General features: G+C 38.5%; 1 protein-coding gene across 3 annotated transcripts in view; it reads right to left on the bottom strand.

Annotated features, from left to right (window-relative positions):
* Nucleotides 1-18,439, bottom strand: part of Trmt11 (tRNA methyltransferase 11 homolog) — a 51,729-nt gene that overhangs the window by 13,812 nt on the left and 19,478 nt on the right. For all 3 annotated transcript variants that reach the window (XM_041655038.1, XM_041655040.1, XM_041655039.1), the window contains 5 exons: nucleotides 17,339-17,419; nucleotides 14,313-14,477; nucleotides 12,835-12,907; nucleotides 12,580-12,711; nucleotides 2,275-2,395 (listed from right to left, as the gene is read on the bottom strand). In XM_041655038.1, the coding sequence (XP_041510972.1) occupies nucleotides 2,275-2,395; nucleotides 12,580-12,711; nucleotides 12,835-12,907; nucleotides 14,313-14,477; nucleotides 17,339-17,419 (572 nt within the window). The remainder of the gene's footprint in view (nucleotides 1-2,274; nucleotides 2,396-12,579; nucleotides 12,712-12,834; nucleotides 12,908-14,312; nucleotides 14,478-17,338; nucleotides 17,420-18,439) is intronic.

Consider the following 18,439-nt stretch of genomic DNA (forward strand, 5'->3'; position numbering starts at 1 on the left):
AACAAAGGCTATGTGAGGCACTGCAACAAGGGAAACACCAAGATGCCAGGAGAGCAGTTCCACCTCCTAGAAAACAACCTTGGCACTTCCCACTTCCACAAACGAGAGATATTTCTGTAGTTTAAAATACCGATTCACTAATAAATATTTATACAGCAGTTTATCAGCCTTTATGAAATTAAACCTATAGAGCCCTAGTTCTGTCTTGCATCAAGTAAACCAAGAACTTAAGTGTCTTACAAAGCAAACCGAGTCCAGAAACTTGAACTGTGATCCTTTTTCTATTCTCAACTTAAGTCTTTATATACATATTAAAAGCTACACTTATTTACTTATTTCATTTGGGAGTGGCTGCAGGTGTCACAAATCAGAGAACATCTTGTGAAAGTTGGCTCTCGCCTTCCATCTGGGTTCTAGGAATCAAACTCAGGTCATCAGACGGTGGCACTTCTACCTGGACAAAACAGCCCTGAGAAAAGCACAAGTAACTCTGGGGAAACAGAAAGTTTAATTGGTACATGGAAGTAAGCCTACAACTGGAAGTATTTAACACATTACCAACATCAAACAGGTGGGTTTGAGTCAGAGCGGCCAGTACTGATCAGTCAACTGCAATGGACAGTAAGATACAGGGCTTCTACTGGATTCAAAATGGACATTTTTGAAGGTTGTCACTGTGTTGATAAATAAGGAAACCACTCTTGAGAGCTTCTGAACTGCAACGTTCTAAACAACTAATGGTACATTGTCATACTTGGGACAGGACTTGATTTCCACAAGGAACTCTAATTAGGAAAATTATCCAGTACAAAATGTGTAATATCAATGGTTTAGAAGTAATATCCCTTCTTAAATGTAAGTACACAGATAAACTTTAGGAGCACACTGGAAAACCGTGTCCATCCCATAAGTATCTATTGTCTAAATAGTAATTGAGGAGATGAGGCCGTAACATAAACAGGTGGCTGTTGTGTTTTTTTAACTACTACCTCGCATTCTCATCAAACCACATATATCTATACACCCAAGCATAAAAATACCCAGACATCTAGTAGTTAACCATCAACTACTTATCTAGATGAATAGCTTAGTTTCCTGAAAAGTCTTGATGTTGGAGAATAATTACTGAGGATAATTTATACCATGCTGAAAACTTTATAAACATTATCTACTAGTAAAAATTATTAACTAAAACATTTTGCATAAAGTAACATAAATGCCATATTTTAGGAGAATCTGCTTAATAGATATGAACAAGACAGGAGGAAGATTGGGATCTGTCAGCATAAACCAATTATGTGCTAATAAGAATCTAAATTAAAGACAGATAACTAATGGGAAAGGGATGAAAGATGCAAAGTGACAGACACAAAAGGCAGTGTATCAATTACTATTGTGAAAGACCCATAAGGTATAAATTAGATGATAATCAATCAAATGCAGAGTGGAGATGGGCATTAGAAAATATTCAGGCACAACTGTTCTGCTTGCCCTATAAGAACAAGGCTTGTCCAAGCAGCCAATACATTTGGGAGAGCCAGTCAGTTCAGAGAAGAACAGCACAAAGGACATTTTGTCCTGATACTGAAGTGGCATTAAAGAAGGTACTAGTTACATCACTTCTAATCTAGATCTCTAGATAGAAAGTAATAAATGTTATTAAAACTTAAATATACTGTGTGTTTGTGTGTGTGTGTATGTGTGTGTGTGTGTGTGAGAGAGAGAGAGAGAGAATGAAAGAGAGACTATGAGAATGAATGATTACTGACACTGTACTCTAACAAATGAGGATAGTTTCCTTGCTTCCTTAAATAAAGAATCATTGTCTCTATGAAAATTGACAATTCAGCCGGTGAGATGGCTCACAGGTCAAGGTGACTGCCACCGAGCCTGATGACCTGTGTTCAATCCCTGGAAACAACATGGTAGAAGAAGCGCAGCAACTCCCTCAGGTGTCCTGACTTCTACACGTGAGCCATGGCATGTGTGTGCATGAACACATTCTTAACAGATAAACACAAACATTCACGTCTGTAGTCACAGAGTTATGCTTTTGCAACAGGACACCTAAAAAAGCCCATGGCATCAGTGAGTGTCTTCTCTTCTAAAAAACCCCTCCATTCCACTCCTACAACCAAATGCCACAAATTTCCTTAACTTGCTTCTTCCTAAATTCACTTATACCATCAAAATCAAGAGTAACATTTCCAAATCCTACTCCAGGAAAACTATCTGGAAAGATCAAGTTTAAAAAAATAAATGTAGGCAACATACCTCAAATTCCTTCACCTTTTCCATTGTGATCAAGCGCCTTGCTGTGTGACTGGAAAGCTTCTGCTCACAATTGCTAATAAGTTTCAGGCAAGGGTGCCAGGGCACCATCTCTTCAGTGTACCTGAAGACAGAGCTGACAGTTAGGAAAATCTCATGGCAGTAGTCACACAGGCACCATGGAAGCCAAGTGTGGTGCCCACACAATCCATAAGTCATCGACTTGTACTTTACAAATACTTTATAAGTTCTGGTACCAAAACCTGAAGTTCAATACTTTAACCCTTGAAGGGAAGGACAGAAGGACAGACAGTGAGAGACAGTGAAAGGAAAACAGATGGAGAGAGAAGGGAGGGAAGAAGGGAGAATCTACCCATATGTTTTGATGAAGAATGTCAAACCACAATGTACAAGATGGTGATACACCCTAATGGGGCCACGAAAGCAGATTAGACAGAAGTACATTCCATAACACACCCTTAACAGTCAAGAGGGATGACTCCTCTGGGGATTTTTATAAAGTCTACAATAGCATGCATATAATTTACACTGAAAAATGAAAACATTCCTAAAAAACGCAAGTGATATCTTGAGACCTCCATTAAATATGTAAATAAATCTAAAGTTCTTCATCAAATAATTCAAATAACTAACAACAAGTAAACACTACAAACTGTACTAGTCCCAGGGTCACATTCACTAGGAGTAACACTGGACAGGACACTGAGTGGATCAAGTGTTGCTAGAGAGCGATGTGCTACATGAACAGAGGTGACTGGCATCTAGAAAGCAGGCCAGCAAACACACTAGGCAAGAGTCTAGCAGAAGGAACTAGCGATGGGGGGTACACTGCTGGAGCAGAGTGGAGAAGAGCAGCAGGAAGCACCCCCTCCCCAATTTGTGTGGGTGCCTGCAGAACACTGATTGCAGGTTTTACTTTCCTTTTGAAACCTTTACGTGTTCTGTAGTCTCTTCACATTTGTTACATGGATAACTTTAAACCTCTAACTAGAACTGAGAAAGGCACTGACTATGCACCTTGAACCCAGCCAGCTGTTCTCATGTGTCAACATCACCCTGCCCACCGCTCTTGGGGACTCTTCCATGTGTCTCTGACCTTCAACTTTCTCCCCCTCACTGTCTCAATCACATGCTCAAAACCTTCAACACTCACTCACCAAGCACATTCATGCTGTACTTCACTCCATTATCAGGGGAAGGAATTCTCTTGAAGTCATTCTTTGCTCTTCCTTAGGGCACTCATGACCATTTCAGTTTTACCTCATCTAATAAGTCTTGAATACTTACTCTATAGTCAGAAATAACATGCTTTTTAATAAAACTAGTCGATATAAATTTAGATTCCCCACCGAAAATATTTATGATATGAAGAAATAAGTTTCACATCATGACTGAGACTAAATTTTAAAATAAAAACAGAATCTATAACTTTGAAATTAAACTTATATACAGCAAAATCAATGGATGTCTAAAACAGTATCTGTCATACTTGAATGTACACTTTTGGTTTTAGAAGAGAAGATCCTACTTTTCACTATGTAGCTCAAATTGGTCTCATATTCCAGCTCTTCTATATAGAAATGTTAACTTTTTAAAGAAATTTAAAGACCTTCTATTGACACTGAATCATGTTTTTAAAATGTCACTTAAATATAAACAAATATAAATTCCTCATACTTACGCCTCATATATAACTAGAAAACAAAAATAAGTCAAATCTAAATTTAATAAGCAATTTTAAGTTATATTTATGACATGAATAACTCTAATATTGCTCAAACAAGGTATCAGTAGCTAACTTTATTTTTTGAGAAGAGCCTGGTAGGCACAAACCACAGCATTTGTTTTAAAACCATATAAAATAGTGTTTGTTTGTTTAACCATAAAGGAACATTACTGATTGCTAGCCTCTTACAGTCCCCCTCTGTATCTTAGACTGGTTGTAAAACACCTTCCTCTCCATACTATAATCCAAAAATTCATTCAAACCAGTAGATATCTGCAATAACACTAATAATCTCCAGTATTTGATGTGGGATTCCCCTGTTTATGCTGTGAATACCATTGGTGAATAAAGAAACTGCTTTGGCCTGTTGATAGGACAGAACTTAGATAGGCGGGGAAAACTAAACTGAATGCTGGGAGAATGGAGGCAGAGTTAGAGAGAAGCCATGTAGCCCTGTGGGAGCCAGACAGAACTTCACCCAGTAAGCCACAGCCACGTAACACAGATTACTAGAAATGGGTTAAATTAAAATATAAGAGCTAGCAGATAAGAAATTAGAGCTAATAGGCCAAGCAGTGGTTTAATTAATACAGTTTCTGTGTGATTATTTTAGGTCTGAGCTGCCAGGTGGCTGGGAAACCAACAAGCAGCCTCCCGCAACAAGTATTCTGTAAATCACCTCTAGATTACTCAGAATACCCAATATGATAGAAATGCAACTTGCTATACTGCAGAGCTTTGGAAATGGCCAAGAATAAAATCTATTCAGTACACGTAAAACTACTATAGTAGCCCAAACTCCATTTTGCATCTAAGATTGGCTAAATCCAGGTTTAGAAACAACAGATATGGAGAACTAACTGTATATTAATGACCAAATCAATGGAACAAAGTACTTCAAAATAACATATTGAAAAAAAATTAAAATAGCAGCTTAAAAACATCTTTGGTGTATATAAATAGTGTATTTTCTATCAGTAGATTGTTTGAAAACTATTAAGTTTGTATTGTGCCTAGACAATTATAATAATTCCTGATTTAGTTTTTCTTACCATTACCCTATAATTTGTTATCTATTTGAAACTAAAATCAGCCCAAACAGGCAAATCTACACAGATTTAGATCAGTGGTTGCCAAAGACAGGAGGGGTGGCTCCACGCTGGGTTTCTTCAACAATGAAAATGTTTACAGTGTGTGTGTGTGTGTGGGGGGGGGGGTTATAGTGGAGATGGCTGCACAACTTTGTGGAAATACATAAACCACAGGAAAGAAAAGTGTAGAGTGAGAATTTCATGAATACAAATTACATTCCAAATTTTTTAAAAGCAAAAATAGTTGTACCCATAAGACCCTAGCTTTTTCATGAACTAATTTCATAGTCACCTATTTCCTTGTAAAATTTCATGTTTTAATTTCTTCCTAAATGTCATCAATCTCACCTGTCATATGAGAAACAAACTGTGAGCTTACTGAGTATTCTGAACTGTTTAAGGAATCACTCTTTCCTGTTTCCTTGATAAAGATTTAAAAAAAAATGTTCTATTAATTGATATTAACCACCAGAAACTTATAGACTACATTAGAATTTATTCCCCAAATCTTAATTTGAGACATATTAGTAGGTTTCCTGCCCATCAATTATTTCCTATGTGTCTATGAGAGTACACGCCACCTACATGTGGGTTTCCTAGAATGCCACAGAAGGGCCAGAACTGGGGTTACACACCAGAGATGAGCACAGCCCAGTGGAGGCTGTGGGAACTGACCTCAGGTCCCTCTGGAAGAACAGTAAGCACTCTTAACTGCTAAGCCATGTCTCCGGCTCCCATACTTTATTTTAACTGACAATAATAACATATAGTTATGTGGCATAATATGAAGTTTTGATATACGTATGTCACATTCTTTTTTATTACTTTATTTAGTGAGTGTGGGCATGCAAGCACCACAACACACCTGTGGAATCTAGAGAACATCTTTCAGGAGTTTTCTCCTACCACATGGGCTCTGGGAATCAAACCACAAGCCACCTAACTTGTGTGACAAGCACCTGAATACACTGAATCATCTTACTGACCCTGCCATCACATTCATCGCTAACAGCAACAGATGGATTTTGTCCTTCACAATGGAAGCTTCTAGTCACTTTAGGAGTTAGCTGGCACAATGAAATTAGATAACGAAGTTCTATGGTGTGTCTGGGATCTGGACTATCTCAGGATGACGTTCTCTAGCTCCATCCACTTACTTGCAAATTTCATAATTTTGCCTAACAGCTGAACAATATTCTGTTGTGTAAATATACCAGCTTTTCAGCTTTGCTTGAGTACTTTCTTCCTACTGGCCTTTTATATGGATACTATGTCTTTCCTTTTTTTTAAATGATAGTGTGTTTGCCTGCTTGTTCTCTAAAGAGACAAAGAACAGAGTGTAGAATTGCAGGGGTGGGGGGAGCAGGGAAGATCTAGGAGGAGTTGGGGAAGGGAACATGGTAATCAATATATTGTTTACAATTTAAAAAAACAGAACAAAACAAAAAAGAAAGAACTGATAGATTTTTACACCTAGGTAGCCCAGCATGACTTGAAATTCACTATATAGCTCAGGCTGGCTTTGAACTCGAGATTCTCCTGCTTCAGATTCCTGAGTACTAAGATTACAACCATGTGCCTTCATACCGAACTCTTTGTCAACATTCCTGCAGTTCTAAGTATTTGGTCATTCTTCCTTGTATAATTTATTAGAACAGAAAAGTCACTGAAGAAATATACAGTAGCTACTTTTTAAGATCTTGAGAAACAGCTTAAATCTTCAGATTTCTTTAGGTGAAGTGCGGTAAGAGCTGTCCTCAGCATACAATACGCCCATGACCCTCTAGAGATCACAGCAGCTGTGACTCATGCTATGAAACACTGTCCTGTGGGCACAATGTGTCACTGCTAGTGACAGGTGAAGACCTGTCAGCAGCTGCGCAAAGACTGGGCCAATTATCCTTCTGTCACAGAGGGAGGGGCTCACTGGGACCCACATCTCCCCAAGACTCACAGGCAATGGTTACTAGAGGAGAAGGCTTAGGAGGTCCCATCCCCAAGGATATAAAGACAATTAACAGCTACTATGGGAGACTGTTTTACTTCAGTGGCCCAAGTTTCTGTAAATAAACTTAATTAAAATCATTGTTTTTTTTACCAAGCAAGACATTTCATGACTGTTTCTATGCTCTGTTGTCGGAATTATGTTTAGGACAAAGAGATATCTGTTCATGTCCTTTAGATGAAAAGTTCACAAAACAACTAACAAGACACCTCAGACCATGTCTGTTAACGCTCCCTCACCAAGATCAGTTTTTGTTCTGAGGGTGTCATATCAGGGCTTTAGGAGAAGAAACGCAACACTTAGCACTGAAGAGGAAAAGGGCAGATCCAAAGCTCAGTGTGGGAGAAGCTGCACTGTCCTTCCTATAGCTGCTAAGACATTTAACCATGGCTCGGCTGTCTTCCAGGAAAGGGGGAATTACAACGGGAAATGTGCAGATGGCTGGCATCCTTCATGGTTGCCCTGATTTGATTGGCAAACTTCTTCCAGCTGAGTGGGAAGGGTCCGACTCCAAAGAGTACATGCCATACCAATTCTAAATAGTGTCTCCTGGGATCCGAACATTTGGGACGTGTGAATAGAATCAAATCGTGACAGGCAATGAGATGAACATGGAAGAGAACTGGGAGTGAGAGAAGTACTTGTCGTTCTCAGCCCCCCAAGAAGGCAGGACTGTATGCACTAGAAGTCAGGAGGTTAGCCAATCCAGCAGAGATATCGGGACTGTGTGGCTTTGCTGAGCCCCCAGTGTGTCTCATCTTTACGATGTAGGAGACTCTAAGGGGCCTTAGTGACTTTGGCTGTCGTAAGTGCTCCATCAATCAAGATGGATTAGGAAAACAGAGTGGATGATGGGTTCTGTCTAGGTCAAAGGCAAATGTGGCAGGAATTGTGTAGAGCTGGAATTTCCAAGAGGAATACTTAAGAGAAAACCAAAAGCTATTATAATTTTTCTAAGTCCCTAAAGCCTGAACAGCAGTTTACCAATGGGATTTAAAGCATGAAAATACCAGGGATTCCCACTATGACAACTGCTACTCAGAAAAGAGATTCTATGGGATGGGAAACACCACAGCCACTTCCCTAATACAGCAGAGAAGGAAGCCTATAGAAGACAGTGCAATGGGAGCATCCCATGCTGAACTGCAGATTATTTGGGCTTAGACAGATGATGGGGCAGGTACCTACTGTTTCCTGTTGGACCCCAGAAGCACTAGGTGCAATAAGCATCAGTGAATGGAAATGGAGATGGCGTAGTGCGAGCGAAAAGGAGTGAGTGTGTCCTAAGAACAGGGAATTTCCCCTGGGGATGGAGAGTCAAATGTGGCCCATGGAGGGGAGCAGAAGGCAGCAGCACAAGCCCAGAGCCACTCAGACCCTGGAAGAAGACACCCTGGCTCCCCTGTTCCCCAGGCCAGGTGTTAAGCACAAGCCTGCACCTCTTATTCTTTTGGGAGGGGGGGGGGTGCATTAAAGAAATACTCCAGAGGGAGGAGTTGGGATAGTTCACAAAGAACGATTAGAGACTTTAAAGATCTTAGGGTAATGCTCCCCATCCATCCATTCTTGTCGTGAACACTGCTCTTCTGAGAAAAGAACTGCAAGAAGTTAACGGGGCCTTTCTGTGCGGCGCTGGGCCTTGTAGTTTATTGACACTAGGTGGCATGTGTTTGGAAAGAATGGATTGCAGTGAGCCCTCAGGGATCCTGCCCACACTGTGTAAAAAAGTATCGTTATACAGTGCTAACCCAAGTGTTTTACAGATTTAAAGAGGCATCTGAAAGGCAGGAAAGTATACCCCACAGCAGCAAGGATATGAAATAATTGGGACAGGGTGCAGGGGTCAGATTGCAATGATATTCTAGGGTGTTTTATAGCTACACAAGGTATAGGTAATATGTAATGAGTGACTGAGAAAAATCCTACAATAGTCTATGCCTGTAACATAAAACTATGGCTAACGACTGTGAACACAGGCATCTGGCACGAGGAGAAAATGGTACTCCTGGAAGCCCTAAGGCAACTGAACAAAATCCCAGTACCAGAAATTCTGGGATGCTTCCCTATGACTGTGGATCCAAAGACCCCACACACAGGATTTTGCCATTTATATTAATTGCATATGAGAACTGGATTCTAAGAGTCTAGTATAATGCCTAGATGAAAGAGTCTAATGAGAGGAACAGAGTAATGGATGATTACATACCACTAAATCTAAATGAGCAAATGAAGGGAAGACTTGTACAATGCAGACTCACAAATGCATAAAGAATGACGAATAGTTTATCACTTTCCACCACAACAATAAAGCAGGGCTGTTTGTAATACAACGTGAGAAGCAAATAAAAGTTGTCAATGTGAGCAGTACTTTGCTAGAGATGATGGTGTCATTTCTAGAAATCTGCCGTATGAGAGGAAATAATGACTCAGAGGAGAGACACCAGACAAAATGAAATGGCCAGATGATCAAAATTCAGATGATTTATAAAGGTGCCAGACACTAAGATCAGTTTTAAGATGCTCCCACAAAGAAAACATTTTTGTTCAGTCGAGTCACTGAGGAAACATCACGAGGCCTGGTGAGGGCTGGGACAGTTTTCAATGAGAATGGTCCCCATAGCTTCACATATGCTTGGTTCACAGTTGATAGAACTGTTTGGGAAGAGTTAGGAGGTGTGGCCTTGCTAGATGAAGCATGTTACTATGGGTTAGAATTCATTCCTATTCTCTGTCTGTCTCTGTCTCTCCCTCTCTCTCTCTCTCTCTCTCTCTCCCTAGAGGAGCAGATGTTAATCTCAGCTACTGCTCTAGCACCATGCCTTGCCTGCTCTTTGCCATGCCCTCCACCTTAATCATGGACTCTAACCCCAGCAACTGCGAGCCCCCAAATCAAATGCTTTCTTTTATGAATTGCCTTGGTCATTGTATCTCTTCACAGCAATAGAAAAAACAACAGAATCAAGGGTCAACACAAAAATATTGGTTATGGACACTATAAAACTATAAAACTTCCATGACAATAAAGATAAGGAAAGGCTGAGAGACACCTTGACCTGAAGACACTGCAAAGGTAAGACAGCACATTTTCCTGAAGAACTCAGACCGGTAAAATCATGGATACAGGGTAAGAAGAGAGCATTCGCTCCTAACTTTCCACATGGGTTCAGTAATGTAGCCATCTATAGGAGCATACCTATAATCATAGCACTCAGGTGGCAGGGAAATAAGACTAGGAGTTCAATGCCATCCTGGGCAACAGGAGATCCTACCTCAAAAACAAAGCAAAACAAACACACAGAAAGAGATTAATAATAACGGGTGTTATACAGAATAGAGGAATGGCCATCTATGCTAGTATCTGAAGCATGTGTGCATGGGACAGAAAATCAGTGCTTTTTGTACTATATTGTAATGTTTCCTGTACATCTGAGAAGTCTTTCAGAATTTTTTTTAATTAAAGGAAGGACTGCAACTTGAATTAAAACAAAAGTGAATTAAAACAAAAGTTACTTCTTTCTGCCACAGGTAGAAGAGAAAGTACTGAAAGATAGCAAGTAAATACAAGATTTTCAAGTAGCATTTAGCAGAAGAAAAAGAAAACAAAAAGGTGGCTGGAATGCCCACGAGACTGCTAGCAGAAACCATGTGCTTTCCGGGGGGAGGGAGGGCACATTTTAGAAAACACTGTTTAATGTAACAACCATTTCACATATAAGTGAGGAAATGCTCTCCTGAAAATTATAATCAATCCCTATCTATAGCTGCATAGACCTGACAGCGGGATACACCACTGGGAATAAGAAATGCAATTAGCTGGGCAGATTTGAAAATTTAGGTAACTCATAGTACTTCTTGAAAACAATTTTCCTTGTTTTCTAAAATAAGGAGGTTAAATTACATTTTTTATATTATTATGAGTGTGTGTGTGTGTGTGTGCGTGTGTGTGTGTGTGTGTGTGTGTGTGTGTGTGTGTAGCATGTGTGTACCTAGTGACTACAAAGGCCAAAAGCAGTCGTCTGATCCCTTGGAATTGGAGGTACAGTTATGAGCCACCTCTGTGCAGTGCTGGGACTTGAACCTGGGTGTTCTGTAAGAGCAACAAGTGCTCTAAACCTCTAAGAAAACATAAAGCCAGTGTTAAGTAATCTGGATACATGTACTTATCAACTGATAAACAAATACATAACTAAAGCTAGGTCAAAGTCACTTCAAATAAATGTTTATAAAATAAGCAAAAGCTATACACCTACCAAATCCTGAGGTACCTAACCCACCACTGCTACCAGTGTCCTCAACTGCTTTTGAACAAATATATATTGAAAAGACAAGTATTAAAATACTTAATACCTTTCAAAAGATTTCTGTGGCAAATTAAAGAAATAACTAAACCATAATCTTAATACTGCCTTTCAAACTTAAGAACTTATCCTTTTTTAAAAAGTATGTGTGTGTGAGAGAGAGAGAGGAGAGAGAGAGAGAGAGAGAGAGAGAGAGAGAGAGAGAGAGAGAGGATGACTCATGGGAATCAATTCTCTCCTTCTACTATGTAGGTCCCAATGACTGAACTCCAATCACCAGGCCTGATGGCATACTTTTACGGACTGAAGCTCTCTGCAGGCCCCTTTAATACCACATCTTATTCAGACACCTTCTCTTCATCGATGCACACAGCTCTATTCAACAGTTGCCAGTTATTGAGGAACAAAGCCAATCATGTTCAACATAAAAACAGCTTTAAATATATGCAGATTTTTATCTTGGTTTTAGGTTGTTAAAAATATTTATTGCATTTAAGGTAGTCATAAGAGGCAGGTAAGAAAGCCAGTACTAGAAATAACAGGCATAGGGGTTACTCAGGGAAATTTCTGAAAACTACTTGTGTTTTGTGACTAGGCAGCAGCTACTAAACATCTATGATATACCAGACACTGAGCTAAAGGATTGACAAACTTTTCAGGCAAAGAGCCAAAATGCAAATATTTTAGATTTTGTGGGTACATGTATTTCTTTCAACTATTTTTTTTAATATTATATAGCCTAGACTAACCTCAAAATCAAGAGGTAGCCATGTTGACTTTGAATTCTGACCTCCCAGCTATGCCTTCCAAGATAACAAACATACTATCATGCCCAGATTTTCTGGTACATAGTCTTTTATGAATTTTCTAACAATTAGCTTTAAAAAAAATGTAAAAAAGTAGTTATGCTCAATCACCATATAAAAACAGTATGAAAAGCATATCTGTCCCAAAGGTGGTGGTTTAGCCAATACCTTACATTAAAAAGTTCAAAACCACCCAACTAATAAGAGGAAGGGGACTATTTTGGACTAGTATATAAACAAACCAAGGCTACTGATAAACAGTAAATATAAAAATAGGAGCAAAGTTAAAGATAAAAAAAACAAGGATGATTAAAACATGCAAGGACAATAGAAAATAACATTAAAAATAAAGACTACATACTCCGGTGTATATACTGGTAACCAATAGACTAGTCTTCCACCCAGTACGAGGGTCTCAGCTGCAAAGTTTAACAGGTCAAAAAACATATCACTCAGATGATAACTCAAGGAGACAGGAACGTGGCTTTCTGGACTAACAGAGAACAAATATTACAAAATCAGTAAAAAGTTTAAAATTGCTCAAAGTAATTTCAAGAGAAAAAAAAATCAGTAAGTTTTTCAAAGTGATAACTCATTACATTTAAATTTTACTTACCACTTTTCTATTCCCTTTGGTATTTCTTTCTGTGAACCTGATCTTCTTGTAGATTCTCTGATACCATATGGAGCTAGACAGGAAAAAACAGCAGGACAGTCAAGTCAGCCCATCGCCAATGAGGAACAGGTATACATCACGGGCGATCAAATGTGATATCCACGGATGGAAAGAATCATCACCCATGCATCATTCCACCCGAAAATATTTAACAAAAAATGCTCAGGAAGGGACAACTTTGTCTTCAAAAATCTCCGCAATACAAAGACACAATAAGGTTGTGGACATACTGTTAAGTAACAAAGGCCCAAAATTATTAAATGCAATGTCTGACTCTGAAGTAAATCCTGAATTCAAGGGAAAAAGTAGTTCATAATATTTGTGGTTTAACTGACAAAACTGGCTAACAAACTGTTGATTACTGTGTCAACTTAGTAAGGTTGATTGCTAATCAAAAAAGAAAAAAGAAAAATAAAACCATTAAGCCAGGCAGTGGTGATACAAGCCTTTAATCCCAGCACTTGGGAGGCAGAGGCAATCTTTGTGAGTTTGAGGCCAGCCGGTCTACACAGCTAGTTCCAGGACAGCTACGGTTGTTACACAGAGAAACCCTGTATCAAAAAAACAAGATAGATAGATAGATAGATAGATAGATAGATAGATAGATATACTGTGGCTAAGATACTATCTTTTTTCTCAGAAAATCGACAATAAAGTATAGAAAGAAAAATACCATACTGGGAGAAAAAAACAGTAAATAATAAAAGGTTCCAAATTGTCATAATGTATATTCACAATGGCATCTTAATGCTGAAAAAAATTTCTTGTTAGATTTGAAATCCTCTAAGGCAAAGAACAAAAAATGGCTGAGACAAAAGGTCTTAACTTTGCATTATTTACCAATTACTACCAAGATTTTAATTACAAAAATTTTTACAAAGATTATTAGCAACCCTGTGAAAAAGGCACACCTGTTTTGACAAGGCGCCCCAAATGCAGACGATTCACAAGCACAGAACCTAAGTTTTCATGTAGTGTTTTAGAGCTAGTTGGTACAGAAGCCCAGCAGTTTGCACAACCCCACTCTCTATGTCCAGAAAGAAGACGCTGGTGAAAATAGGTGCTATAGAGGGAGGCTCACCTAAATGGAAGATCGCTGAAAGCGCAGAGAGTGACACAGAAACCACAAACAACACTGGCTCTAGTTGATACACTGATGGCCAATAAATGGGAGGGAAAATGGATGGCAAATTATGTACAGACAGGAAATAAATGTATTTGCTAAAATGAAACCACAAACCCTGAAGTACTAAAATTAACAACCTGCTTTTTCATCATAATTTTTGTATTGGTTTTGAAGAAGAGTGGGAAGAACCCTAGTAAAAGTGGGCATTTCTCATGTGTTGATATATTTATACTTAAAATGTACCAATTTCAGAAAACTAACCCCCTTCCTACTTTGTAAAAAATGAACTCACGATCTGTGATGATTGCATCAAAATACATTCCCTTCCTCCAGGATGGCTTAGAGGCATCTGAAACCAAGACATCAAGATAAAACTTCTCTAAGCCATATTGACGAAGATTTGCCCTGATGTTTTCATCTGGTCCTCGCCATTTCTGGTTTTTTCTACTAGCTTTTCCTAAAGAGAAAGAAAATGAAGACAGAAAATTATTACATCAAACAAAGCATCATTCTTTTCTTTAGTTTAGCCAAAAATACTTTTATGCCCATGCAAACCCACATTTACCCACATAAAATGTGTGTTCATTTGTAATCTTAATTGTATGCACACAATTAAGCAAATATTTCACCTTATTATTTTGAACAGTAAAATGCACCTTATTAAAACGACCAATACTTTCCAAGTATGAAGTATTCACCAGTAAGCTACATAAGTGAGTAGAACATGAACCTATCTTAGAAGAATAGAGTTCATGCTGAAAATGTTTGATCAGATAAATGAAACAGAAATGAAGAATGCTAACTTGTGAAACACAGCAGCTCTGACCATGAAGAAGGCAGACAAATGAAAAAATTACTCATGAAAAATCAGTGTACACAGAAAAAATGAAGAAACTCAAAAGCTTAGCACATAAGAGACCTAAAGGGAAGATGATGTTCATGTCAGTGATAAGATTAGAGAAACCCAAAGGAAAAAAAAGAACAGCTTAATAGTCAAATCTGAGATATATAACCACCTCCATACACATACCACACCATACCCATTACACACACACACACACACACACACTAGACATACACACAACCAGAAAACTGCACTAGCTAAAAGAGAGAATCATCAGGTAACTGAACTCTGGACTACACACTTGGAGCCATCAGTATTTAAACAAGTGGAACTGGTGAGAAGGAATAAATTTCAGCCTAGGTGTCAGCTACCCAAGAGCTTGCTCTAGTATTATTCTGATTCTTGAGGCAGGGAAGGAACTCACAGAAACCCTCCTGCCTCTGCCTCCTGTAGCCATGTACCACCAGGCCCGGCAATTATGATCAACTTTACAGTAAAACAAAACTTAAAAAGAAAATCAAGAAGATGAAAAACTCCAAACAACATTCAATATGATAGAAACAGGGATTAAAAAGTGGATGCTGGCCAGGTAGTGGTGACACACACCTTTAATCCCAGCACTCCAGAACCAGAGGCAGGTGGATCTCTGAATTCAAGGCCAGTGTAGTCTACAGAGAGAGTTCCAGGACAGCCAAAAATAAAAACCTTTGGACAGCCAAACAAACAAACAAACAATGGATGCCAAGAGAAAAAAAAATAGTATGTGAAGAGAAATGAAAGAAAACCCTGGGTCTTAAAGAGAATGAAATAAAACTGTCAGAAGAGTAAAAGCAGCACCCAGTGAGAACATTGTCCCGGAAAGAAGGAAGGCTTATGACAGTCAACACTGCAGAACAGAGAGCCACTGTGGGCGTTCTGGGCTAAATGCTGGGCACAGGTGCTCAAGGTCACAGACGATGAGAAAGTGAGACTGAAAGCAGACAGCAGGTTTCCAGGCATGTGGGCAAAAGGAAAATACAGCTAAAGGGACCCTATAAGACTGACAGGAAAGGCTTCTAGCTGCCCAACTGGAAAAAACATGAGACTACCATACGGTATAACCTAAGAGATCAGAAACCGGGAGCAAAGGACATACCTAGCAACTGGATACTCTCTAAGAAACTCTCCTCAACTAGAAATCTACTCCCAGTAGACTTAAGGGTATGAAATAACTTTTCAAGACTTTAATAAAAAAAAGTCTTAAAATCTGTGTGGGATAATTTCCTTAAAGCAATGTATTGTGCTACTCGCAATAAGCTAGAGCAAGTCCCAGCACTTTACTTAGTCTAACATGAGACAAAGAGTATCTTTTTCTAAATCGCCCATTTATGAAAAATATTCAAAACTATAAGCTCCTTAAGACTCAAGACATAGTGTAACAAGCTATGAATTCTGCACACAACAGCTTCAGCAACAGAAAGTATAATAAAAAAAACCTCACCTTTAACCTACACTGAATGAAGGAAATTGTTTAAGAATTCATTCAAGATACAATAGAGGAATACTAGCATAGAGGCAAACAATTTCAAAAGCATGAATTTATTTGGTAATTTTAATACTACCCCATTATGAAAAATATACTTTTTCACTCTGATTTAATGCCATCCAATCACAGACCATTAGTGAAGCTTTCCAATTTTTAGGTATTTTCCGTAACTGCCACAAAACCAAAGTGGTTCATGTTTCAAGTTACCCTCATTTAAAGGCAGAACCTTTACATTTGTAGACACCTCAAGTGTTTCAAGCATGTCCTGATCACAAAAAATTAAATTTTAAATGTTCTTCAAAAACTAAATATTAATCCAACCTATACTCACAGCATGATTGCCAAGTAAATCAATGATGATAATCTTAAATAGAGACTACCTCTGTTTTCTTTCTTTTTTAAAATTTATTTTTACATTCATTTTGTGTGCATGTATGTGAGGATGTCAGAAGCCCTGGAACTGGAGTGACAGACAGGGTGAGCTGCCATGTGCATGCTGGGAACTGAACCTGGGTTAAGAGAGGGTTTTTCTGTAGTTCTGGAGTCTGTCCTGGAACTCACTCTATAGATCAGGCTGGTCTCAGACTCACAGAAATCTGCCTGCATGTACCTCCTGAGTACTGGGATTAAAGGCATGCGCCACCACGGCCCAACTCAGTTTGCCATTTAAAAAACAAAAAAGAAAAAACAAAATTTCTCTTATTAGGATGACAAGTTCCTGACTGGGGATGGTGAGATTTTTTTTCTATTCATCTTAATAATCTTCTAGTTTACCGTGCACACCCTGAGTAATAATGCCATAAAATGGAGACACTCAAGGAAGCTTTGTGGTAAAATTACACTAAAATGTTGTGCTTTAAACACTAGAATGTCACATAAAACTACTTTATTATTTTAAAGGACCATTTGGCTTAACAACAAAGACGTCAACACGGTAAGTTCTACTCACCCAAGCCATGAACCGTGTTGTAGTCAATGTCCGTCCCACACACATAAGCGCCAAAGTGAGCAGACGCGATCAGGAGCCCACCTGGAAAGATTACCTTAGATTATTAAAAAAACATTTTGCTCCCTTTTCAATGTGAACATGCAAGTCTGTAAACACAAAGATTTTAAAATAAACTAAAAACTGGGTTTGAATTTCAGAAAACTAAAGTGAACATATTTCACGTATGCAATACTAACTTTTAGAAGCTAAAACATGGTCTGTCATGTAATTATCTCTAGTATACACTACACATATGAATTTCTGAGTAACTTATCCAGCTAATATCATTTTTCCATTAAACAGTGCTATGGCCAAAGTAAAAATAATGTTCCAATATAAACTGACCAGACTAAGGAATATGACAGATGTGACCAGTTCAAATATGAAGGAAAAGTTCTAACAATTAAAAATTAAATGCCTTAAAATAAAAACAAATATTTTTAAAATTTTAAGAAAATTTCATACTTAAATAAAATATAGTCATTATTTTTTATTAAACTCCACATTTTTATGTATTCAAATTCAAAATGCTTTTCGTGCTTGATCAGTCCCCAGTTACAATACAGAAAGATGACAGCGGAGTAGAAATGAGAAATTCGCTTTCAGACTATAAGGTGCGCACAACCTTGGACAAAGGGCAAACTCTAGGGTTTTCCTTCCTGCCCTTTTAAAATGTAGCCTCTAAAATATAAGATGTTCAATGCCTTCATGGGGTCAAGATTTACAAATCGCATATCTACAGTAATTTAAAAATAGTCAGGGAAGAGTATTCTGAAAACACACTAACTAGTTTCCTACTGTTTCCCTTGAAGAATGCTAGCCTCAAAGCGCAGTAGAAAGCAAACCCTAGGTCTTCTCACACTAACCCCTGAAGCATTTGTGAGATGCAGTGCAAAAGAGACCTCATAGTTCTTGGTCTAGAGAAGGGGTGTCCCGTAGTCAGAAAAGTACTAAGTATTGTGTGATGGCGTGTGAGCCTCACAAGGTCATTTCACCCTAATCACAAGGCATTGCTACAATTCTGCCCATCAAGGCAGATACTCACCTAGAAGAACTAGTAGT

This window comes from Microtus oregoni, unplaced genomic scaffold (assembly GCF_018167655.1).
Source record: "Microtus oregoni isolate MIOR12 unplaced genomic scaffold, Mior012 000006F_ref0000085, whole genome shotgun sequence".
Lineage (NCBI taxonomy): Eukaryota > Metazoa > Chordata > Mammalia > Rodentia > Cricetidae > Microtus > Microtus oregoni.